Raw genomic sequence first — 26,629 nt, forward strand, 5'->3', positions numbered from 1 at the left:
AGTTCACGGTGCTAGTGGCAGCATGCACAAGATCCGTTCAAGATCAAACCAGACCGAATCCTAGCCTGGATGGGACAGTAATAATGACTTCTCACCACGGCTGAGGAGGTATTGCAATTGATGACTGCTAGGAGAGACAATCCCATTCAGGGATCCAGGATATGAGATTCACCAGTAGATGGACCTGAATCCAGGCGTATACAGGCAGCACTCAGTGAATTCGGTGGGCTTAAAAGAACAGACCACGCAAAGTTGGGAGAGAAAAGTAGTACTGAAGAATTATAGGGTAGGGCTTGGAATGAATTTTATTGAAGCCCATGTAGCATGGGATATATGAAATTCTCAAGCAATAAATAGAGAAAACATTGCTAGAATTTTTACATTTGTACTTCAAGGTAGTCTCAGTGGGGAGGGGGGGATGTCACCTGCCAACAGTACTATTTGTTAGAAAGATTTACAGAGGAAATAGGTTTTTTTTTTTTGGGGGGGGGAATCTTTATAAGGGAAATTATGGAGAGACAAAAAGGAAATCTGAGTGAGAATGTGGCCTTGCCCTTCATGGAACATTAGTCACACAGGCAGTTGGGCCACCTGAGAGGAATGGGTCCTCTTATAACCTCATATCGAGCTTTGGAGAAGGACCGGTTCTGCGGAGGAGTGAGGGTATGTGACCGGTCAGTCAGATGGTACTCATCCTCCTCCTAAGGCAACTTTCTGCCTGAGCATCTCTCGCAACCAAATTACCAGCCAAAGGCCTGGGAATGCTGAAGTTTTACTGAGCAGAACAGCTGGCATTTCCAATCGACAGAAGAGAAACGTCCTCAGGACGTATCACAGGCCCGTTCACTTCCGTTTGTTTTTTACAATGGTTCACTTCAAGTGGGCAGTTTTTTTTACAAGATTTGCAAGAACACAATTCCTAGGAAACCTTAAAGATGCTTGTTTGGAGATACTGTAATTCAGTGACTACATTTGTTGCCAAAGAAGTAGTATTACGTTGCCTTCCTTATCTTCTATTGCCGATCTCCTTGCTTTGGGCTCACTTTTTAGTTACTGGGAGTCTTACCTGGTGGCTCTGGCACTGTCTTGGGACAACTGGCTCCACTGGCTGTCCAATTGTCAGTTTCTCCAGGCGTTCTGTCAGAAAAAGGCGGTGCCCGAGCACAGACAGCTTAATCAGTGAGGTACTGTGCTTTCTCTTTACGGGTGGGGGTTTTTTGTTTGTTTGTTTTGTTTTTGTTTTTTGCTCCGGGCAGGATGACTCAGAATGTTCCAGATGTCTGCACCTCTAAAAATTATGTGTAAGAAACTCTTAAAACTCTGCATGCTTGAAGCCCATCTTGTCTTTACCTTGTTTGGGGCTGGTTTTGAGACTCTCTTCATTTCATTCCCCAGCTAGTCTTGAACTCATAATCTTTCCAATGCCACTTCTGCTTCTGTAGTATCAGGATCACAGTTATTCAAGACTGTCCCAGTTTCTATCCTCTCAAGTGCATTTTTCTGAGCCAGGCAGCCAAAGTATTCTTCTTGCTTTTTATGTGATGAAATGGGCACTGTGATAGTCTGCCCGGGAGACGTTTTATGAGTCCTCTGAGTCATATGAAGAATTTAGCTTGAAATATTTTTGAAAAATATGCCAAAATGAAGTTTTGAGAAAATAACTTTTTACCAAATGAATTTTAAATGTTATAAAAAAGAAAATATTTAAAACCATAATAACATGTATTTGTGATTCAAAGTACTTGGGATTTCAAAGAAGGAAGGTCACTTGGGCTCAAGAGTTTGAAGGCACTCATATCCCAAATAAATAACTAGATGAGCTTTAAAGAAAACATACATCCTTGAAATAATATATTATCCATATTAGCACTTTGACTCTCTCATTTTTAAATAAGAATTAAATCAGTAAGTGAGAGTAAACAAATTAACTAGTAAGTGTTAAAATAACATAAAAGATTTCAGTTTTGCATTCTTTAATTGAAAAATGGAGGCTCATTTGTGTAAACATTTTGTGACAGATCTAGCATCATTAATTGGATAAAACATCCACTCTGTCTTAGAAAGGAATATTGAAAACTATGGTTTTTACCTATATTTGTCAGAGTGGTAGGAAAAAAATCATAATTCAAGACCTTCAGAAACATTTTCCAGAGAAAGCCATCTTGAATTGAAGATAACGTATCCAGCCTCTAATATACAGATGTGTCAATTTTGGAAAAAAAAAAAAAAAAAAGAAAAGCTGTGAAATTATAGTCACACGAGGGTCAATCAAGTTAAAGCCTCTTTGATACACAGATATAAAACACGGGCCACAGACAGAGGAGGGTCTCTGTTACTGTGTGTCGTGGATCACATGGAACATCACAGCAGGACTGACTTGAGGCTGTGCTGTATCCAGCTTGGGGTAGGAGAGCCAGCTAGTCACTGCACAAGGGAAGGATCTGGGCATCACAGAACCAGAATGGAATGTAGTACTCAGCTCTAGGAGATCAGGAACATCTCACCTCGTCTTCCTTCCAAGATTGTTAAGATGCAGCAGCCAGGATTCAGTATTCAGCAAGACCTGTTACTCTCTCTTGCAGAATCCATGTGATGATAAACGACACAAAGACATCTGGTCCAGGGAGAAAACCTGTGATCATTTACCAAAATTCCTTGTAATCGGGCCACAGAAAACAGGTAAGATTATGCAGTGATGCCCCTTGCCCTGTTGTTATTATACTTGTGACATTACAGTATGGAGTCTTGTTTTGTGACCTGTGCAAGTTCATTGTTGAACTGCTGTACCTCTTCATGATAACTTTTATCCCGCAGTCCTCAAAAGGACCCTACTGTTGCTACTAATTACACTTGAACTCTAAATGTTAATAGATATGGAGTTTAAAGTTGTTTAACATAGGTACCAAACTTTTGATACTTTTTTAGTTTAAGTGTCACAGTTTCCCTGGATTTTACTTTCTGTGGCTTTGCCTAATTAATCCCTGAGTTGTTATAAAAAGGTGATTTATTATTCAGACTCAGACTGTTTTACACTGTACATCAGCTTTGCATTGATTTCTGCCCAGAACTATGGTTGTTATTGCTCTCAAATTATTTTATATGTGTGTTGTTAAAAATAATCATTAAGTATTAATGTGCTGTAGACTTGTTTTCTGATAAGCCCTCATTTCCCCAGGCTTTCCTCCCTTGGAACTTCCCTTGCACTGAAGGACAGCTGTGTAAAGATGTAGTAAAAAAGAATGAAAGTATTTCACCAATGAGATGACACTTTCAATTAGAATATTTTATGCTTTCTTCACTCTGTGACAGTTTTATATACTTCGCTTATATCCTGATTAATTAAAGTTTTTATTGAATTGCTGTATTTTGAATTCACTACTTGGACTTGAAGCACCTTCATCAGGGAGAGCACAAACCATAAGACAAAACAAACAGTCACAGTAAATAAGCCTGCTGCAGTGAAGATATTTGTAATACAAGCAAGTAGATCATTTTAAAGGTTGTGGGCAAAATTTCTTGACTATTAGATATTGGTTGTTGAAATCTTTTCTTCCTCTAGGTATATAAATTGCATTATAACAGCAAGTTAACACATGAGGAGGTAGGGTGGAAATACAACACATATTTTCAGATATATCATGTTTTTGTTGTTTAAAATGTGCATTAATTTCCTGCAGCTCTCTACAGCACTGCTAACTCGAGAATAAATAGTAAAGAAATAAAATGTTCCTGTGTTGTAAAAATTTGTTTAAAATTTAATTTAAAGATGAACCCTCTATCATTTGTCACTGAATATTATTACTGCTTAGTTATGCTAGAAAACTACACATTATTAACCATAAATCTTTTTCCTTGTAGTCATAAAGCCAATGTTATACCTTTAGATTTTAATATGTTCCCTATCCACGTGGCAATGATAAAACTATTGGGTTTTTTTTTTCTGCTCTCAAATCAAACAAGTTAAAACAAAGGAATTTCATATCAATATTCATGTGACATGAATATAATATGAAACTGGTTCAAATAATCTGAAAAATGCAACCACAGATGCTTGGTCTCTGAACTAGCAAGACTTCTATTGCAGTCAAGAGGTGGCAAATCCTGAAGGGCAGTTATTGGCATCTGCTAATACATGCCCTTGAGCACACTTGATTTTCAGCAACACAATACGTTGGCTCCTTACAATAAACATGAAGTACAGAAATAGCCCTAAAAATCTTTATTTTTCAATTGTTTTAAGACTGGAAGGGCATGAGGTTTCATTTTGCCATTAGTAAATTCTATATGGGTTCCTCTGCTAAAAGCAGCCAGGGAATGACAATGGATGAAAGGCAGAAGAGCCTGGACTTAGAGCAGTTCACCTCAGGTTTCTAGAGCCCTCTAAAAGGTTCTGGACCCTTATAGCTCAGAAGCCATGTTACCGGTGTGAAAGAAGTGTTCTAACAGAGTCAGATTCAACAATAATCCTACGTGCCATTTGTTCAGCATTAATTTCTCATAATTTGCCTGTCTTATTCTGGAGCATTAACAGTAAGAGTTGGTTGTCTAAAAGTAGGATAGGTTTATTATTATTATTATTATTATTATTATTATTATTATTATTATTACTAAGACAAACCTCTTTTCTCCAGCACCACGAAGGAGATCGAAAGGATTGTGTAACAAATGACTGGTAATGAGTGATAAAAGCAGAGGATAAAAATACAGATATGATTTCCTTGTTTTTAATTGCTGAGTAGTATTCCATTGTATAAATGTACCACAATTTCTGTATCCATTCCTCTGCTGAGGAACACCTGGGTTGTTTCCAGGTTCTGGCTATTACGAATAAAGCTGATATGAACATGGTTGAGCAAATGTCCTTGATGTGTACTTGAGCATCTTTTAGATATGTGCCTAAGAGTGGTATAGCTGGATCTTGAGGTAGCATTATTCCTAATTGTCTGAGAAAGATTGACTTCCAAAGTGGTTGTACACGTTTACATTCCCACCAGCAGTGGAGGAGGGTTCCCCTTTCTCCACAACCTCTCCAGCATGTGTTGTTACTTGAGTTTTTGATCTTAGACATTCTGATGAGTGTAAGGTGAAATCTCAGGGTTGTTTGTGTCTCCCTGATGGCTAAGGGCATTGAGCATCTCTTTAGGAGTTTTTCTGCCATTTTATATTCCTCTACAGAGTATTCTCTGTTTAGCTCCGTACCCCATTTTTTAATTGGACTGCTTGATTTATTGCTTTTTAACTTCTTTAGTTCTTTATATATTCTGGATATTATCCCTCTGTCAGATATAGGGTTGGTGAAGATCCTGAAATTTGAAGGCAAATGGTGGGACCTAGAAAAGATCATCCTGAGTGAGGTATCCCAGAAGCAGAAAGACATACATGGTATATACTCACTTATAAGTGGATACTAGATCTATAAGATAGGATAAACATACTAAAATCTGTACACCTAAAGAAGATAAACAAGAAAGAGGACTCGGGGTAAGGTGATCAATCCTGACTTAAAAAGACAAATGGGATTGACATTGGAAGTAGGAGAAAACAAGACACGAGCCTACCATAGAGGGTCTCTGAAAGACTTTGCCTTGCAGTGTATCAAAGTAGATGCTGAGATTCAAAACCAAACCTTGGGCAGAGTTCAAGAATCATATGAAAGAAGAGGGAGTTGGTAAGACCTGGAGAGGACAGGAGCTCCACAAGCACCAAATATATCTGGGTACAGGGGTCTTTTCTGGGACTGTTACTCCAAGCAAGGACCATGGATGGATATAACCTAGAACCCCTGCTCAGACTTAGCCCATGGTAGCTCAGTATCCAAGTTGGTGCCCTAGTAAAAGGAACAGGGACTGTTTCTGACATGAAATCAGTGGCTGGCTCTTTGACCTTCTCCTTCCCCAAGGGAGGAGCAGCCTTGCTAGGCCCAGAGGAGGACATTGCATCCAGTCCTGAGGAGACCAGATAAGCTAGGGTCAAATGGAAGGGAAGGAGGATCTCACCTATCAGTAGACTTGGAGAGGTTCATGGGAGGAGATGAGGGAGGGAGTTTGGGATTGGGAGGAAATGAGGAAGGGGCTACAGCTTGGATCCAAAGTGAATAAACTGTAATTGTTATTAAAAAATAAAAATTTAATTAAAAAAGAAAAAATACAGAAATGTTATGGCAGCTGACATAGAATGAATTATTCTATTATTATAAGAACATCAAGCTATAGGTTCCCCCTCCCAGTAGAATACATTCTCCCTCCTTGCTGCCAAAGGACAAGACCACCTCACATCTTCCAGCTACCGATCTCATGAAGGCATAGGGCTTAAATGGCAAAGGTTCTGACTTTCTGTTTCTCAGTTCTCGGTTCAATACCACATCCACTGGGTGATTAAAATTTCTTTATACTATGTGAAGTTATAAAATATCTATTATTGGATAACTTGAAAGCATTCATATCTCTGAGCCTTGATCCAACCATGTCCAAACCCCAAATAGATATTAAACTATCAATTTTCTCAGCTTTCTTGTAATTCTTTAAAAAAATGACTTTTTTAATCTCTCTTCTTTGTTTTTCCTCATCATCATTTTAAACAGTTAACGAGCCCCTATATTGCATGTCCCCTCCACTTTCCAGTCTGTCTCTTTTCTCTAGAATTTGTAGTTCTCGCATTTTCTCATTTGTGATGCATTGTTTTCAGGAACAAATAAGATTAATTGTTTAAGATTGTGCTCGTAACTTTATTGACTGTATTTTTTACTGTGTTTGAAATGTTTCTGTCTGGCAGTTAGCCTCTTACTTAGTTATATTCAATTTTTAACCATCTCCCTCACATTCTCTTTTTCCTTCACTGACTTGTGTTAATGTTTACTAACATAATGAGTGTTAGATTTGCTTTTGTTTATTAATTACAGTTTATTCACTATATTCCACCTGTAGCCCCCTCCCTCGTCCTGTCACAAATCCACTCTCCCTCCCTCATCTCCTCCCATGCCTCTCCCCAAGTCTACTGAAAAGAGAGGTTCTCCTCCACCTCCCTCTGACACTAGCTTATCTGGTCTCTTCAGCACTGGCTGCATTGTCTTCTTCTGTGTCCTGGTAAGGCTACTCCCCTTCTCAGGGGGAGGGGATCAAAGAGCCAGCCACTGAGTTCATATCAGAGTCAGCTCCTGTTCCCCTTACTAGTGAGCCCACTTGGAGACTGAGCTGCTATGGGTTAGGTCTTTGCAGGGGTTCTAAGTTATCTCCATGCATGGTCCTTGGTTGGAGTATCAGTCTCAGAAAAGACCCCTACACCCAGATTTCTTGATTCTGTTTCTCACCAGGAGCTCCTTGCCCCTCCAGGTCTTTCTGTCCCCTTCTTCTTTCATAAGTTTCCCTGCAGTTTGCCTAAAGTTTGGCTATGTGTCTCAGCATCTGTTTTGATACCCTGCTAGGTAGAGTCTTTCAGTTGTCCTCTGTGGTAGGCTACTGTCCTGTTCCCTGTTTTCTCCCTCTTTTGATGCCCATCCTCTTTGCCTTTCTGAATGAGGACTGATCAGATTACCCAGGGTCATCCAGGGAAATGCAAATCAAAATGACCCTGAGATTTCACCTTACACCATCAGAATGGCTAAGATCAAAAACTCAAATGACAACACATGATGAAGAGGTTGTGGCGAAAAGGGAACCCTCCTCCATTGCTGGTGAGAATGTAAACTTTTACAACCACTTTTGAAATCAATCTGGCACTTTCTCAGATAATTAGGAAGAGTGCTACCTCAAGATTCAGCTATACTACTCCTAGGCATATATCCAAAATATACTCAAGTACACAACAAATACCTTTGCTCAACCATGTTCATATCAGCTCTATTCATAATAGCCAGAACCTGGAAATAACACAGATGTCTCTCAATGGAGGAATGGATACAGAAATAGTGGTACATTTACAATGGAATACTACTCAGTTATTGAAAACAAGAAAATCATGAAATTTGCAGGCAAATGGTGGGACCTAGAAAAGATCATCCTGAGTGAGGTATCCCAGAAGCAGAAAGACACACATGGTATATACTCACTTATAAGAGGATATTAGACATATAATATTGGATAACCATACTAAAATATGGACAACTACAGAAGCTAAGCAATAAGGATTATTTTCTAACTCTTTTAATTTCAATGAAAAAACAGTTGCCTTGGGCTCTCTCACTTCATTAAGGTGGAAATAAGTGGTCGTTTTCCCAGTGTCAGCAGACATAAGATCCTGTGTGACATAGCTGCATACCTCTGAAGATTATACTGTAGACACTCATCAATACAGACTCATCGCTTCAAGCTTTCACAACTGGCAACATGCAGCAGTAGCGTGCTCAGGTGTGAGGGAGCAGTGAACCTTTAAAGCCAGGACGTTTGTGCTCCACAGTTGCAGGCCACAGCTTCCAGTGTCAGACTGCTCAACATTTGAAGCCCTTTGAAGGTCCAAAGCAGGGAGGCTTACTGTTTCAATGATTTAGCTTTCTAAAGCCTTCTGTTCTCAGGTATTATATAACAGGTGTTTTCCGGTTGCTTTCTGATATTTCCACCATTGTAGCTTCCAAAGTATTTGCTGTCAGCTGTTTTCTTTTGGAACATTTTAACCACATCCTGGTAGCTGAATAAGCAAACAGTGGGCTTTCAAAGTCAGGAACTCTGCACTGTGTGGCTAGTGTTAGAAACCTCACTAATAGCTACCACAGCCACTACCTGGATTATGTATAGTGCTTGTGTCTTGAACTGGAAACACAGAATTCCTTCTGTTTTTAGTGTTACTATGTCAGCCATCACTCATCAGCATAAAACAACTTAGGCAATGAGAGATGTCTGAGGAGCCTGCTCACATGGCATGAAGCACCAGATCTAAGCTTGCTCCTCATTAGGGACTCTCTAGCCACCACACTGTAATCTGGATACCTAGAACCCTACCTTCAGCCTGATTGAGACCATCCAGTTGGCCTATCTATGCTTGAGTCTAAGAAACAGTCCATGCTACCTTTGTTTCCTGTGACTTCTTGAATGTGTTTCTCATATCCAGATTGGCATATTTCTTCTGGTGTTGACATATTTCTTCTAGTGGCCATTGTAGTCAAATATTTCTTTGTGGTTTCCATTTCATTTCTCTTTCAAGTTTAACAAAGAGTTTTGCTGGGTATAATAATCTGGATTAATTCTTTTTGATTTTAGGACTTGAAATATGTCTTTCCAGACTTTCTGGCTTTAAAGGTTTATGTCAAATTATCAATTGTTATTGTTTACAACGTTCAGAAAGGTGCTGCTCCATAGTTGGGTTAGATAGTGATTTCCTTTGTATATTTGGCGTTTGAGATTACAAACTCTAAGCCATATCTTCTATTTATAAGATACAATCCTTCTGTTTTCAGCAGCTGGCCTAGGAGCTTAGAAAAGTTTTGCCTATCAATGAGAAATTCTGGAAATTGATGACATCATAAATCAAATGAACCTAAGAGATATCTACAGAACATTTTACTTAGACACTGAAGAATACATATTCTTTTCAAAAACCCATTAAACTTTCTCCAGAACTGAATACATATTAGGATGGAAACAAGTCCCAACTCATGTACTGAAATGGAAATAACAATATGCATTCTATCTGAGCACACTGGAATAAAACTGGGTATCAATAGGAATAGAAATGGCAGAAAGTAAATGAACTCATGAGAACAAAATAACACCCTTCTGAATGTGAATTATATTTGTGTCGAAGAAGAAATTAAGAAAAAAAGTTTTTAAAAATCCTAGAATTGAATAATAGTGAAAATGTTATATACCAAAATATATGAAACACAACAAACCTTATAGTACTATTTTCCTGTATCAGAAAATATGAAAACTCTCAAATAGAAAACTTAATGATGCATCTTAATGTCTTGCAAAAATAAAAACAACATCTTCCTAATGCAGGAGAAAAAATATAATCAATAACATGGCTAGAATTAATAAAAACAGAGATTAAAAATGACAAAAGATCAATGAAATAAATCTTGTGCTTTGAAAAGAGTAACAAGATTGGCAAAACATTAACCAGATTCACCAAAATAAATAGAGAATCTAATTTAACCAAATTGGAGATAAAAATGGAGATTTTTCCAGAGTCTGAGGAAATTCAAAGAATCATAAGGACATATTTTAAAAATCTGTATTTCAACAAACTAGAAAATATAAAATAAAAAAATGCAGGCATACAAACACACACTCCTACCAAAGTTAAGTAAAGGTAAAATAAATAATTTAAATATAACTGTTTTAGTATGAAATGTCATAGAAGTGGTAACTAAAAATTTCTCAACAACAACAACAAAAAAAGTGTGGGTTGCATTTTATAAAAAGAATTTTACCACAGTTTCTGCATCCATTCTTCAGTTGAGGGGCATCTGGGCTGTTTCCAGCTTCTGGATATTACAAATAAAGCTGCTACAAACATGGTTGAGCAAATGTCCTTTTTGTGTACTTGAGCCTCTTTTGCCTAGGAGTGGTATGGCTGGATCTTGAGGAAGCGCTATTCCTAGTTGCCTGCTCTTTGATCACCTCCCCCTGATGGGGGAGCAGCCTTACCAGGCCACAGAAGATGACAATGCAGCCACTTCTGATGAGAACTGATAGACTAAGATCAGAAAGAAGGAGAGGAGGACCTCTCCTATCAGTGGACTTGGGGAGGGGCATGCATGCAGAAAGAGGAGGGAGGGTGGGATCAGGAGGGGAGGAGGGAGGGACTTATGGGGGGGATACAAAATGAATAAAGTGTAATTAATAAAAGTTAAATAAAAATTAAAAAAAGAATTTTACAAACATAAAGAGATAACTAGTGCTAATACTTATTATGCTATGTCATGTAATAAAAAAATAAAGAAACATTTCCACATTATTTTTATAAAGCAAGTGCCAACCTGATACAAAAATCCATTTAAAATAGAAAATTATAGGTCAATCTTGCTACTGAACATAGATACCAAGCTTTTCAATACAATATCTTTGCAAACTAAATTCAAGAACACATTAATTACCTAAAATTATAAAGTTGGCTTCGTTCTAAAACTTGTTCAACATACACAAATCTTAAATATGATTTACCAAATGAGCCCACCACTAACATATTTTTTAATGAGGAAAAGCTCATATCATTTTCACTAAAAATAGGAAGGAGCAAAGATGTCTACTTTACCCCTATTCCTGTTCAATATAATTAAAGTCTTAGATAGATCAATAAGATAAATGAAGACATAAAAGGGATACAGAAAGGAAAGGAAGAAGTCATAATATTCTTATTTTTAGAAATGACTTTCAACATAAAGACCCTAAATACTCCACTAGAAGACCACAGTTGATAAATACATTCAGTAAAGTAGGATACAAAACCAATACACAATAGTCTGTATCCTTTCTGTAAGTAAGTAACAAACATTGAGAAAGAAATCAGGAAACAATATATTTTAATCTTCATATATATGTGTTGCATTTGGAATACCTATAGAGGCCAGGAAATTGGCAAAGGGCTAGAAACAGAAGCATTTAAGTGCTGGGAGAGAGTGTACAGTGGTATAAAGGATCAAAGGAGAATAACAGAACAGAAAGCATTATAATGGGAATGATATAATGTAGAGGAGGGGATATTAAAAGGGATAAATAACACAAAATAGCTCTCAAAAAATTCATAGAGAAATATATTACTGTAGAAATTTCTCCAATACATGCGTAAATAAAAAAGTTTACATGTAGTTAACCTCAAATGGAAAAACCAAGTCCCTACTAGGCAACATAGGCTGAAAATAGCCTTCGCCAGATATAGGTACCCTATTTGGAGCTAGTGCCAAATAAGATCTTATTGATTTAACATTACAAGTCATTGCCAATATTCTAAGCTACCTTATAAGACTTGATGGTAAGATTATATTGCTGAATATACTACATGTTTGAATCATAGAACATGGAGAAACCAAGCTGGTACTAACCCATAAGCTTCATCCATGCTGGTTAGCTTTCATGGTTCTGAACACTGCTATCCATGCTACGAGAAGAGGAGAAAAGCAATCATTAATTCATCATTTTTATCTAAGTACTACAATAATAACCATCCTGGCAACACACACACACACACACACACACACACACACACACACACTGCTGCAGTAGTAGTGACATAAACATTATGGAGTAACCAACTAATCAGTTTCTGATTGGAATTAAGGGCTTCTCCACAAGATGAGACCCATACCTAGCAACGTTATCTGGACCCTGACTCTGTAGATTAATAGGGCATGGGACTTACAGGAGAAATTATTACTATTTCTCTGCCTAATGAGAATAGGAGTAAACTATCCACTAGTGACTTATTATATCCATAAATTAAGAAGTTATTTTTCTTTTTTTTTAATAGATGACAATTAACAGACAGACCTCAACTTGTCAGTTGTAGATAATGAGTACTGTAGAATGTACAGGCCTAAATTACAGCTATATCAAACCTCTTCCCCAGTACTCAGGGATAAGAGGGTGAGGAATTCCATATATCCAAGAGCATATGGGTAACACAAATTGGGTCTGAATGCCTACATTTTTTTAAAGTACACAAAGTTGGTTAGTTAGAGAAGATGGATCTGAGAGGAGTGAGAAAGAAGGGTGATGACTATATTCATAATACAAGTTACAAAATTCTCAAAGAATTAATAAAAGTGCAATAAAATAAATATTGCTGAAAGGCTAAAAATTACTTTTAGACATTGTGTTGTAACACACACACACACACACACACACACACAAAACTATGCATGGAAGAAACATCTTCCCCAGCTAACACAAGACTGAGAAGTAGCCTGTTTCTGTTGCCTAAAAAGATATGTCACATTTGTGATCAAATTTTAATTTCACTAATATATGTTTGTGAATAGTTCCCAGTACTACCAACCAGAAGACTTACTTGGGAATTAATTACAAGCCCTGTGTTATCTTAACTGGGAATTCTTTGCCAAATCAGTTGAGAGGCACTTCCTAAAGGAGAATAGCTTTAGACAGAGTAGATTTATCAAGCACTGTTATGGAAAGAAAGGAAGAAAAGAAAGAAGGAAAGAAGAAAAGAAAGGAAGAAAGAAAGAAAGAAAGAAAGAAAGAAAGGAAGGAAGGAAGGAAGGAAGGAAGGAAGGAAGGAAGGAAGGAAGGAAGGAAGGAAGGAAGGAAGGAAGGAAGGAGAAAGAAAGAATATGCTAATTTACTTTCTATTCCTGTGAAAAGGACCATGGCCAAAAGCAACTTTGAAGAAAATATTTTATTAGCCTTACGTGCTCAGACCACAGTCCTATAATTGAGGGAAGTCAGAGCAGAACTCAAGGAAGAAACCTCAAGTCAAGACCTGGGGAAGAAACCGCTGGATGCTGCTTACTAGCTTGCTTCCAAGCTCACATTTTTCTGTTTCTTATACCTTAATTCCCAAGACTACCTCCCAAGCATAGCATAGGGCCCTCCAACAGCAATCATTATTCAAGAAAATTCCTCTCATTCTACCCTTCAGGCTAACCTGACAGAGGTAATTTCTCAACTAAGGTTCCCTCTTTCCAGATGTCTCTCACTTGTACCTAGTTTTGTTTTTTTCATTTAAATTTTATTAAAAATAAATAAATGACCAGCACAGCATGCAGGTTGCCTTAGAACATTTAGCAAAAAAAAAAAGAGATAACTTGGATGAGAGCCCCTGCATAAGACATTCAGAAACAGGACCATGGTCTTAGAGCGTTATTTAAGAGGCCAAATGGCTTTCTGTATAATTTTGTTTATTCAGCGGAATAATTAACTAATTAATTAAAAGATGCTTACATTAAAAGACCCAGAAAATTAAAACCTGCTACTGTATTTAACTTTGCTTAAATACAATCTACATGGCCTTTAAAAGAGTGTTGTGTTTCTTATTTAATTCAACCAATAAAACTTGGAGCCGCATGTTAAATATGTTTAATATCTACATGCTTATACACCTCTAATGCAAAGGAATGGCTCCCTTAGATTCATTGTTAATGCCTTTCTTTTGTTATTCATACTTCCTTTGAGTCCTTCTATTACCTATGTACTTGACTCAAATACACACATACACTTAACATTTATTAGGGTTAGCACATGAGTTACAGTTATTTTTATAAAACTGTGCTTCTCAGTTTCTCTCTTAATTCAGTTTCCACACAAATAATTGAGACTCTATTACGTTATTTTAACAACCTTCACAGAACAAGAACTGAGTAGTTTTAACTCATTGATCCTCTATGCTAATTTGGCTTCCTCCCAGTGTACATCTCAGAGGCACTTGCACTTTGTAGTTTCTCTCTCTCCTAGTCCCTCCTGGATACCTGGCTGTGGATGACTCTCCTGCTTTCTCCTCTAACTCCTCTTCCCCTGGCTGGCAGGAAGTTCAGCCCTATTCTTTCCTAAGCACAGCAATGAGCTGTAAGCTGTTTTATCAGCATATCAGGGACAACTGGGGAGCAGTGTTTACAGAACAAGGATTGCAACCAGACTTGGTGGTACAGAAATCAGCATTTGAATTATACAGTAACTTTATGTCTACACACATATGTTTTTTTAATCAAGAATTATTACCAATCATCACTCTTGTGGCATATAATGAATAACATATCAGCTTTTATTGAGTATATTGATCTACTTGACTGAAATTAAGCATCGATCAATGACATATCAGATTTAGGTTCCCAAAATAGAGAGGCTTTCTATACGAGTGACATCTGACTGCAGAAGGAAATTGAAACCAGATTTCTGAAAACTAACCTTGACTGGGTTTCTCATTTACATTAAGTATATGATTTAATATTGCTTCAGAGAACCACAAAGTATAATATAAACACTAACTGGATATGAACATATCCAGTTATGAACATATAATATGAACACCAACACTAACTGTTTTCAAAATGAATTAATCTAGTTAATGGTAAGAAAACAGTGGAAAAAATGGTCTACCGAATATTATTTTGGGTTAAAATAAGAGAATGTGTTAATAGCACTAAGTGACTTCATAAAGGGATTGGAGACATCCCATATTAGCAACTTAATGGAACACCTGAAAGCCCTAGAAAAAAAGAAACAGACACACCCAATAGTAGTAGACAGCTGGAAATAATCAAACTTAGGGCTGAACTCAATAAATTAGAAACAAAGAGAACAATTCAAAGAATCAATAAAACCAAAAGCTGGTTCTTTGAGAAAATCAACAAGATAGACAAATGCTTAGTCAAACTAACTAAACAGCAGACAGACACTATCAAAATCAACAAAATCAGAAATGAAAAGGGAGACATAACAACAGACACTGAGGAAATCCAAAGAATCATTAGGTCTCACTACAAAAGCCTATATGCCACAAAATTTAAAAATCTAAATGAGATGGACAATTTTCTTGATAAAGTCTACTTATCAAAGTTGAATCAAGATCAGGCAAACAAAATCTCCCAACCAAAAAAAAAAAAGCTCAGGGCCATATGGTTTCAGTACAAAGTTCTACCAGGCCTTCAAAGAAGAGCTAATACCAATACTCTTCAAATTAATACACAAAATAGAAACAGAAGAACATTACCAAATTCATCCTGTGAGGCCGCAGTCACCTTGATACCTAAACCAAACAAAGACCCACAAAAAAAAAAAAAAAAAAAAAAAAAAAAAAAAAAAAAGCCAACTTCAGACCAATCTCTTTTAGGAACATTGAAGCAAAAATACTCAATAAAATACTTGCAGACCAAATCCTAGGACACATCCAAGACATCATCCATCATGACCAAGGCTTCATCCTGGGGATGCAGGAGTAGTTCAGTATACAGAAATTCATCAATATAATCTGCCATATAAACAAAAGGAAAGAAAAAAAAATGATCATCATAGATGCTGAAAAAGCATGTCACAAAATCCAACACACAGTCATGGTTTTCTTAAATTATTATCATTTACTACAGTTTATTCAATTTGTATCACAGATATGTATGGCCCCCTCCCTTGTCTCTTCCTAATCCCACCCTCCCTCCCTCTTCTGCTCTTATGGTCCTCCCCTAGTCCACTGATAGGAAGGTCTTCCTCCCCTTCTATTGGACCATAGCTTATCAGGTCTCATCAAGAATGGTTGCTACATTATCTTCCTCTGTGTCCTGGCAAGGCTGCACTTCCCAAGGGGAGTTAATCAGAGAGCCTGACACTAAGTTCATGTCAGAGAAAGCCCCTGTTCCCCTTACTAGGGTACCCACTTGGAGAATGAGTCTATGGGCTATATCCAAGCAAGGGTTTTAAGTTCTCTCCATGCATTGTCCTTGTTTGGGGTATCATTCTCTTCAGAATCCTCAGGGGTTGTTTTTTTGTTGTTGTTGTTTTTTGTTTTTCTCTGTTAGTCTCCTTTTAGAGCTTCTGTCTCCCTCCAGGTCTTTCTATTTCTCCCCTCTTTAATAAAATTCCATGCATTCTGTCCAAAGTTTGGCTGAGTCTCAGCCTCTGGTTTGATACTCTATTAGTAAAGTCTTTCAGAGGCGTTCTGTGGTAGGCTCCTGTCCTGTTCCCTGTCTATCTCCTGCTTCCGATGTCTATCTCATTTGCCCTTCTGAATGAGGATTGAGGTTGTTCCCTAGTGTCTTCCTTGTTGTTTACCTTCTGTAGGTGTACAGATTTTAGTACGTTTATCCTATATTATATGGCTAATATCCACTTATAAGTGATTATATACCATGTGTGTCTTTCTGCTTCTGGGATACCTCACTCAAGATGATCGTTTCTAGTTCCCACCATTGGCCTGCAAATTTCATGATTTTCTTGTTTTTAATAGCTGAGTAATATTCTATTGTGTAAATGTACCACAACTTCTGTATTTATTCCTCCATTGAGGGACATCTGGGTTGTTTCCAGATTCTGGCTATTATGAATAAAGCTGCCACAAACATGGTTGAGCAAATGTCCTTATTGTCTACTTGAGCATCTTTTGGATATATGCCTAGGAATGGTATAGCTGGATCTTGAGGTAGCACTGTTCCTAACTTTCTGAGAAAGTACCAGAATTATTTCCAGAGTGATTGTATAAGTTTACATTCCCACCAGCAATTGAGGAGGGTTACCCTTTCTCCACAACCTCTTCAGCATGTATTGTCACTTGAGTTTTTGATCTTAGCCATTCTGATGGGTATAAGGTGAAATCTCAGAGTTGTTTTGATTTGCATCTCACTGATGACTGCTATTCAAAATTCCTCTATTGAGATTCTTTGTTTAGCTCTGTATTCCATTTTTTAATTACATTGCTTGGTTTGTTGGTGTTTAACTTGAGTTCTGTATATATTCTGGATATCAGTCCTCTGTCAAATATAGGGTTGGTGAAGATCCTTGCCCAATCTGTAGACTGTTGTTTGGTTTTGATGACAGTGTCCTTTGGTTTACAGAAGTTTCAATTTCATTAGGTCCCATTTACTGATTGTTAATCTTAGAGATTGTGCTGTTGGTGTTCTGTTCAGGGAGTTGTCTTCTGTGCCAGTGAGTTCAAGGCTCTTCCTTACTTATTCCTCTAACATTGACACAATAGATAACTTCCTGAACAGAGCAGCAACAGCACAAGCTCTATGATCAACAATCAATAACTGGAACCTCATGGAACTCAAAAGCATCTCTAAAACAAAGGACACTTTCAACAGAACAAAACGACAGCCTACAGACTGGGAAAAGATCTTCACCACCCCTACATCCAATAGGGGGCTAATATCCAGGTTATTTAAAGAACTCAAGAAATTAAACTCCCACAAACCAAATAATCCAATTAAAAATTTGGTGCAGAACTAAACAGAAAATTCTCAACAGAGGAATATCGAATGGCCAAGAAGCACTTAAAGACATGGTTAACTTCCTTAGTCAGCAGGAAAATGCAAATCAAAACGACTTTGAGATCCCATCTTACACCCATCAAAATGGCTAAGATCAAACTCAAGTGACACTCTATGCTGGCAAGGATGTGAAGAAAGGGGAACATTCCTCTGTTTCTGGTGGGAATACAAACTTGTTCAGCCACTTTGGGAAATTTATCTGATGGTTTTTTAGACATTTTGGAATAGTACTATCCCCAGATCCAGCTATACCACTCCTTAACATATACTGGAAATATAACAAGGACATTTAACCATATAACAAGGACATTTGCTCAACTATGTTCATAGCAGTTGTATTAATAAAAGCCAGAATCTGGAAACAACCTAGATGTCCTTCAACCGAAGAATAGATACGGAAACTGTAGTTCATTTACACAATGGAATACTACTCACCTATTAATGACAAGGAAACCATGAAAATTGCAGGCAAATGGATGGAATTATAAAAGATCATCCTGATTGAGGTAACTGAGAACCAGAAAGACATGCATGGAATATACTATACTCACTTATAAGCAGATATTAGCCATATAATACAGGAAAACCATATTACCATCCACATACCTAAAGAACTAAATAACAATTAGTACCCTAGGGAGGATGCTTAATTTTTATTCAGAAGGGCAAATAGAATAGAAAATGGAGGCAGTTGAAGAGAGGCAACTGGATGGAAGCCTACCATAAATGTCCTCTGAAAGACTCTACCCAGAATTGGATTGAACCAGATGCTAAGACTCACAGCCAAACTTTGGGCAGACAACAGGGAGTTGTCGGAAAGAGTAGAGGAATAGAGTGACCCAGAGCAGATTAAGAGCTCCATAAGTAGACCAGAAAAGCTAACAAATCTGGGCTCATGAAGTCCTGAAGAGACTGATACACCAACCAAGGACCATGCATAGAGAGGACCTAGGCCCCCTGCTCAGATGTAGCTGATAGCTCAGTCTCCATGTGGGTATCCTAGTAAGGGGATCAGTGTCTCTCTTTGTCAGGAACTAGCCTGCCTGCTCTTTGATCACTTCTCCCTGATAGATGGGGGCAGGACGGTGCATTGCCAGGCCACAGAGGATGAGGATGCAGGCAGTCCTATTGAGACTGGATAGGCTGGGGTTGGAGGGCTCCACCTTTCTGAGACATAGGGCTGAAGATGGGGTGGAAGGGTGAGGCAGTGTGGTACCAGAAGGAAATGAGGGAGGGGACTACAATTGGGATTTTAAAAGAATAAATTATAAAAAAATAAATTTAAATTAAAAAACAAAAAAGTTTAAATCTGCATATGAAGGGGCAAGAGTTCAAGGAGATGTTGCTGTATGTGTGAGAGGAACTTAATATTTTATTTACCAAGAAAGAGCTTCTGAATCTATTGTTTAATGCTGTGCCTCTAGGGAGCTGTACACTGGGTATCCACCTCTTGGCCTTTTCATTTATTAGACATGTGACTTTGGTTTTCTCATCTGTAAATGTCATTATGTAACAGAAATCATCTTTACTGAAATAAATGATAAAGCTTTCGTAATAAAAATAAACGATATAATCAAAAGAAATAAACTTTAGTAGAAATGAACGATAAAGTTTTATGTAGAAAATATGACATTGATATTTTAATCTCTTTTTTATTAGCATGTAACATATATCTTTTCTTTCTAATAGGAACAACTGCACTTTATTTATTTCTTCTTATGCACCCTTCCATCATCAGCAATCTCCCGAGCCCAAAAACATTTGAAGAGGTTCAATTTTTTAATGGCAACAACTATCACAAGGGAATTGAGTGGTAAGAATAACAACAAAAAATGAACTCCAATATTAACACATGCTCCATCATTGCAGAGCAATTACAGATGTGTGCATGGCATCTGCATAATTACAGAATGAATTTGTTATGCTCAATTCTACCACAGTGAATTAGAAATTAATTTATAATGATGATATGTTTAATCAGTATTGCTTATAATTTGATTTGGACAGTGCAATAATGATAATATTTTTCTGGTAAGTTAATATGATTGAATAAGGAACATTGCAGGGTATTTTTTCATCATAATTATTTATAAGGATATTTAAAATTCTCTTTCAGCATACTCTTCTTTTACAGTTCTTCCATTTATTTTATTAAACACATAATTTGTCTTCACAGTGATGCCTGAGGTTGCTTTATTTTGTGCTCTGGGACATGTATCTTCATTAACCACATGAGCTGTGTATGTTGTGTTGCAATACAGACAGTATTAGTCATGCAAATTATAATAGAGCTTTTCCTAAACTATATTAATTCCACTCACACACAGAAGGAGCATTAATTAGCGCTTGATAAATGAAGGAAAACACTTAAAATAACTATGCTTTCCATAATCTAAAATTAATAAAGCTAATATTGGAGATGATATTCACTCTGTTGAATTTTTCTCTGGCTGTATCCCAACTTTCCAAGAAATTATAAGCCTATATTTGATTTCTATCCCCTGTGTATATAAGAAAATCTCTAGTGGGGAAAATTCTGCTCAATGCACATTTTGTATCATGTAATTTTGTGTGTCCCATAACATGTTCCCATACATGTTCTATGTGAACCTTATAGAATTAAGGCCCAAGAAGGGCAATGCCAGTGTGCAGCTTTCGCTCCTCAGCCTGAGTGTAACTGTGCTCCCTTCACATCTAAGGTATTACTAACCTATCTCAATTTTACATCCTTAAATTGCATGAAAATCATCAAAGAGAGAAAAGCAATTTCTCTTATCTCTGAGCTCAAATGGAACACAAATTTTTAAGCAAGAATACAGATGAGATTCTTCAGTACTCTTCATTTGGGAAACATAATAACAAATGTCAAAGAGGAAAATTGGTGCCTTGTATGAATTCTTAATTGCTCTCATTATTTCTTTCTAGAACATTTGAGGGCGAGAGAAGTGACGAGCTGTAAAGAGGGTTACACACATAATTAAAGCCGTGTACTGAATTAGCCTCAGAACATATTGATCCCATAATCTACACACAGAGCACTGCTCCGACAGCATATGGAGAAGTGAACCTATGAGGCATTGCCGGATCCACTGGCAGGAAATAGCCCCTTAATTACTCCAGATAAATTATAATGTGCTGATATTACTGTGTATACTACTAAATTTTATAGACATTATGAAAGAGAACAGATATGCCTAATCCGTTTAATTTTTAATAGCTATTTTGACTGACATGTCTTTCTATTTTGTGAACTTTAATCTAACCTTAAGATCTTAGCATTCAAATTTGCAAACACAATTTACTTTTCAAAGTTTCAGTAAAGAAAGATGGTCCAAGTTTGTATGCTACAGGCACAAATTGTAGATTTAGATTTGGTTTGTGATAACAGAGAACCTTGGCTCTGTTGTATTTTCCTATCATTCTCTATCAGCTCCTTATCTCGCTCTTTCCTCTGCCTTAAGTGAGTCATACGAACACAACCTTCTGGGTTGCTTTTACGGGAGAAGTACAAATCATGGTGCCTATCTGATGATTTTATAACACACTAATTTGAGCTTGGTGCAAACAAATGGAAAACCCTCTTACTCAGGGGACATCAAAATAAAAAGTAAATACTGCTCAGATTAATTAATTTACCTCTCCCTACCTGCAGGTATATGGACTTTTTCCCCACTCCCTCCAACATTACTACTGATTTTCTGTTTGAGAAGAGTGCTAACTACTTCCACTCAGAAGAGGCTCCCAAAAGAGCGGCATCTCTTGTTCCCAAAGCCAAGATCATTACTATACTCATAGATCCCTCAGACAGGGCATATTCCTGGTACCAGGTATGTATGAAGAAGAGTGGTATTGAGTAAATTCAGTTGCAGCTTGAATTAGTCATTAACTAAAACCCAGATACACTAAACTGTGGAATGTATAAATATCTTAACAAAAATCAAGACTATGTATGTATCTTTGTATGTATGTATCTACTTACCTACTGATTTATCTATCCATCCATCCATGTATCTATCCATTCAACTATAAAGAGTTAAATATTTAAACTGTCCAGAATCCATCAAGGGATTTCAACAATAATATAACAGAAAAAGTAACAACATAAAGAATTATAGTATTTCCAAAAATCAAACAAACATGTAAAATGTTGGTGTGTCAAAATATATTGAAACTAAAAGTCGATATCTAAAGAGTAGATCTTTAGCAACACAGGGAAAATTACTTCATGCTTTCATTTATGCATGTCCTCCAACATGTCAAATAAATAAAAAAAAATATCAGTAAACAAGTGAGGAAAGGAAACAAACAGGGAGCTACATAGCAAGCATAGCCACTCAATAGTTTATGTTAAAATGTAGCCACTCAATAATTTATGTGAAAATGGCTGATGTAATTAGAAGTGATTGAAATATGAAATCAAATAACATGTTTTGTTAATTTAGTGACAAGACCTGTGTTGTATTTTTTTGCTGGAAAGATGTGATGGCAAAGGTTTCAAACATTCCACTAAAATGATGTTTGGCTATGAATGGGCAACTCAGTCATTATTGGGGTCTGCTAGTAAGGGAGCAGGGGCAGTCTCTGGCAAGCAGTTGATTGCCTGCTCTTTGATCACCTTCCCTTGGAGAGGTGGCCTACTAAAACCACAGAGAAACAGGATCCAGACAGTCCTGAAGAAACCTGATAGGCTAAGGTCAGATAGTAGAGGAGAAGGACCTCCCTTGCCAGTGGACTAGCGGAGGGGATATAAGGGACGAAGAGAAGGGGAGGACAAGACCAAGAGGAGATGAGGGAGGAGGCTACAACTCTAATAAAAGGTGAATGAATTATAAATAATAAGTAAAATAAAAATAATAAAGTGGTCTCATAATGAAAATTAATTTTTATAATGAGATTTTGTTTTTTTCTTTTTACTATTATCATTTATTAAAATTTATTCACTTTGTATCCCTGCTGTGGCCTCCTCCCCTGTCTACTCCCAATCCCACCTTTCTTCCCTCTTCTCCTCCTATGCCCCTCCTCTAGTCCACTGATATGGAAGGTCCTCCTGCCCTTCTATTTGGTCCTAGCCTATCAGGTCTCATCAGGACTGGTTGCATTGTCTTCCTCTGTGGCTTGGTAAGGGTGTTCCTCCCTCAGGAGGAGATGACTTGAGAGCCTGCCACTCAGTTCATACCAGAGAAAGCCCTTGTTCTCCTTATAAGGGACCCCACTTGGATACAGAGTCTATGGGCTACATCTGAGCCTGGGTTTTATGTCCTCTCCATGCAATGTCCTTGGTTGGGGTATCAGTTTCTGCAGGGTCCCCAGGGCTCAGGATTTTGTTGTAGCTGTTGTTTTTGGCTCTGTTGGTCTCCTTTTGGAGGCCCTGTCAATTTTTTTCATTAATTACACTTTATTCATTTTGTATCCCCCCATAAGCCCCTCCCTTCTCCCCTCCCAATCCCACCCTCCCTCCCCTTTCTGCATGCATGCCACTCCCCAAGTCCACTGATAGGGGAGGTTCTCCTCTTCTTTCTGATCTTAGTCTATCAGTTCTCATCAAAAGTGGCTGCATTGTCCTCTACCATGGACTGGTATGGCTGCTCCCCCCTCAGGGGGAGGTGATCAATGAGCAGGCCAATCAGATTATGTCAGAGGCAGTCCCTCTTCCCATTACTATGTAACCCACTTGGACACTGAACTGCCATGGGCTACACCTGTGCAGGGGTTCCAGGTCATCTCCACGAATAGTCCTTGGTTGGAGTATGATTTTCTGGGACGTTCCCTGTGTTCAAATTATCTTGTTCTATGCTCTCCTTGTGGAGTTCCCGTCCCCTCCAGCTCTTACTATTTCCAACTTCTTACATAAAATTCCATTCACTCTGCCCATCAGTTGGCCATCAGGCTCAGCATCTGCTTTGACAGTCTATACTGCAGAAGCTTTCAGAGGCCCTCTGTGGCAGGTTTCAAGGTTGTTTCCTGTTTTCTTCTGGCTTTCAGAGGCCCTCTGTAGCAGGTTCTGAGGTTGTTTCCTATTTTCTTTTTCTTCTGATGTCCATCCTCTTTGCCTTTCAGGATGGGGATTGAACATTTTATCTAGGGTCCTCTCTTTTGCTTAGTTTGTTTAGATGTACAGATTTTAGTGGGTTTATTCTATGTTGTATGTTTATATGAATGAGTATATACCATGCATGTCTTTTTGCTTCTGGGACAACTCACTCAGGATGATCCTTTCCAGGTCCCACCATTTACCTGCAAATTTCATGATTTCCTTATTTTTCATTGCTGAGTAATACTCCATTGTATAGATGTGCCACAGTTTCTATAAACATGGTTGAGCAAATGTCCTTTTTGTGTACTTGCGCCTCTTTTGGGTATATGCCTAGGAGTGGTATGGCTGGATCTTGAGGAAGCGCTATTCCTGTTGTCTGAGAAAGCGCCAGATTGATTTCCAGAGTGGTTGTACCAGTTTACATTCCCACCAGCAGTGGAGAAGGGTTCCCCTTTCTCCACAACCTCTCCGGCATGTGGGCATGTGTTGTCCCTTGAGTTTTTCATCTTGGCCATTCTGATGGGTGTAAGGTGAAATCTCAAGGTTGTTTTGATTTGCATTTCCCTAATGGCTAATGAGGTTGAGCATTTCTTTAAGTGCTTCTCTGCCCTTCGATATTCCTCTACAGAGAATTCTCTCTTTAGCTCTGTTCCCAATTTTTTAAGTGGATTACTTGGTTTATTGCTTTTCAGCTTGTTTAGTTCTTTATATATATTGGATATGAGTCCTCTGTCAGATAAAGGGTTGGTGATGATTCTTTCCCAATCTGTAGGCAGTCGCTTTGTTTTGATGACGGTGTCCTTTGCTTTACAGAAGCTTTTCAATTTCATGAGGTCCCATTTATTGATTGTTGCTCTTAGAGCCTGTGCTGTCGGTGTTCTGTTCAGGAAGTTTTCTCCTGTACCAATGAGTTCTAGGGTATTCCCCACTTTTTTTTCTAGCCGATTTAATGTGTCTGATTTTATGTTGAGGTCTTTGATCCACTTGGACTTCAGTTTTGTGCAGGGGCCCTGTCAATTTTTATTGATTCTCAATTACAGTATTTGTATTTCACTGACCTTTATGTTAAAAATAAATGAAAACTTATAAGCCAAAACAAGACAAATCCATTTTTAAAATACTACCCCAAATGACATCTTAGTGAGGAATACTGTTGCTACCGTGAAACACTTTGCGTTATGCGCCCTTATCTCTGTTCATCATTGAAGGAAATGAGATCAGAAACTCAAACAAGGCAGGAACCAGTAGGTAGGCACTGATGCAGAGGCCATGGAGGAGTGCTGCTTACTGGCTAGATCCGCCTGTTTGCTAATAGACCCAGGACCACCATTCCAGAAATGTTCTCACCCACAGTGGGTTGGACACTTTCAATCATTAAATGTGAATATGCCCTACAACCAAGTTTTTAAAATTGAGGCTTCCTCTTTTCAGATGACTCTAACCTGTATCAATTTGATATAAAATCAGCCAGTACATATTGCATACCATGCATAAAAGTGAACAAGACAGGCTAAATATTAAGGGATGTAGAAGGACTGAATATAGGCAATGAACATGAGTTATGAAAGAGGATATGACTGTAATTGTGTTCTGTTTCTAACTCTGTCATGGACTTCTCAGTTTTGGTGGTGTATACATAAATAGAACATATTTTACAGTGAACGTGTAAAGTCAAACGTGAAGCCCTACTGCTTAAAAAAGCTGATTCTAACCATTTAGAAGTTCATTTAAGATTGTATAGACCTTGATTCTGGTTAAGTTGGGTGTATGGAGTCCCCCCCAAGACTTTTATACTAAAGTTAATTTTAAAAAATTACCAAAACACTGAGATGCAAGCTTCAATTAAAAGTTTTAAATTCAAATATTTATGTGCATGCTGAATGTTTAATCTGTTTAGGGTAGACTGAAATGTATGTTCTGTATAGATTAAATCACTTGAATGAAACAGAATATACACAGTATAGTGCTTACCTCTGACTGCGTTCCAAATAAATTCTTTGAATACACAGGTTTAAGGGAATTATTTTTTCTGATAATACTTTTTATTGCCTGTATTGCTGAGGCTAGGGCCCCAAAGTGCTCCACATTTCAAAATAATGTAGCCTATTACTTAGGTGGACCTGTCTTTTCAGTAACGGCCATAAATCTGGAACTCAGCAGGTGTAAAGGAGAAACCCTCTCGAATGTCACCTGCCACTGTAATTTCTACCCCACATTTTTATAATGGACCTCACAGAGGAACTAAAGTACTATTTTTCCATAAAATATGTCCTTTTGTGACTTTCTGCTCATATTTTTATGCTAATCTTCGTTGCAGGGATATAAAGAAAATCCGATGCTAAATCTGTATAAGTCAATATAAACAGATTGAACACACCCCTGTCACTGCTTATAACAGATATTTTAGCCCTGCTTTACTCTTTTAATATGTACATGCTGCACATTTACAATTACTCTTCCAATTTATGGAATCTCTATATGTTTTGTTGATTAGACTGAATAGGTAATCTGCATGCATGACACTTAAAACAAAATATTAGTGTCACCCATCAGGAAGTTAATTACTACTCTGAATCTTTGACCTCTCACTAAATTATCTTTATTTTTCTAGGATAGTTTGCACGTAAAACTTACTTCTTACATTGAAAAAAAAAACCTAGCTGTTGACAAACATACCATGCTTTATATCTTACCATGTTTCTTCTAGGTTAGATTTTCTTTATATTAACTTTTAG

At 37.6% G+C, this 26,629-nt stretch overlaps 1 protein-coding gene across 2 annotated transcripts in view; it reads left to right on the top strand.

Annotated features, from left to right (window-relative positions):
* Nucleotides 1-26,629, top strand: part of LOC129691974 (bifunctional heparan sulfate N-deacetylase/N-sulfotransferase 4) — a 344,209-nt gene that overhangs the window by 304,427 nt on the left and 13,153 nt on the right. For both annotated transcript variants that reach the window (XM_055628185.1, XM_055628186.1), the window contains exons 7-9: nt 2,583-2,679; nt 19,550-19,673; nt 21,513-21,687. In XM_055628185.1, the coding sequence (XP_055484160.1) occupies nt 2,583-2,679; nt 19,550-19,673; nt 21,513-21,687 (396 nt within the window). The remainder of the gene's footprint in view (nt 1-2,582; nt 2,680-19,549; nt 19,674-21,512; nt 21,688-26,629) is intronic.

The sequence above is a fragment of the Psammomys obesus genome, unplaced genomic scaffold (genome assembly GCF_907164565.1).
Source record: "Psammomys obesus unplaced genomic scaffold, mPsaObe1.curated_primary_1811, whole genome shotgun sequence".
Classification (NCBI taxonomy): domain Eukaryota; kingdom Metazoa; phylum Chordata; class Mammalia; order Rodentia; family Muridae; genus Psammomys; species Psammomys obesus.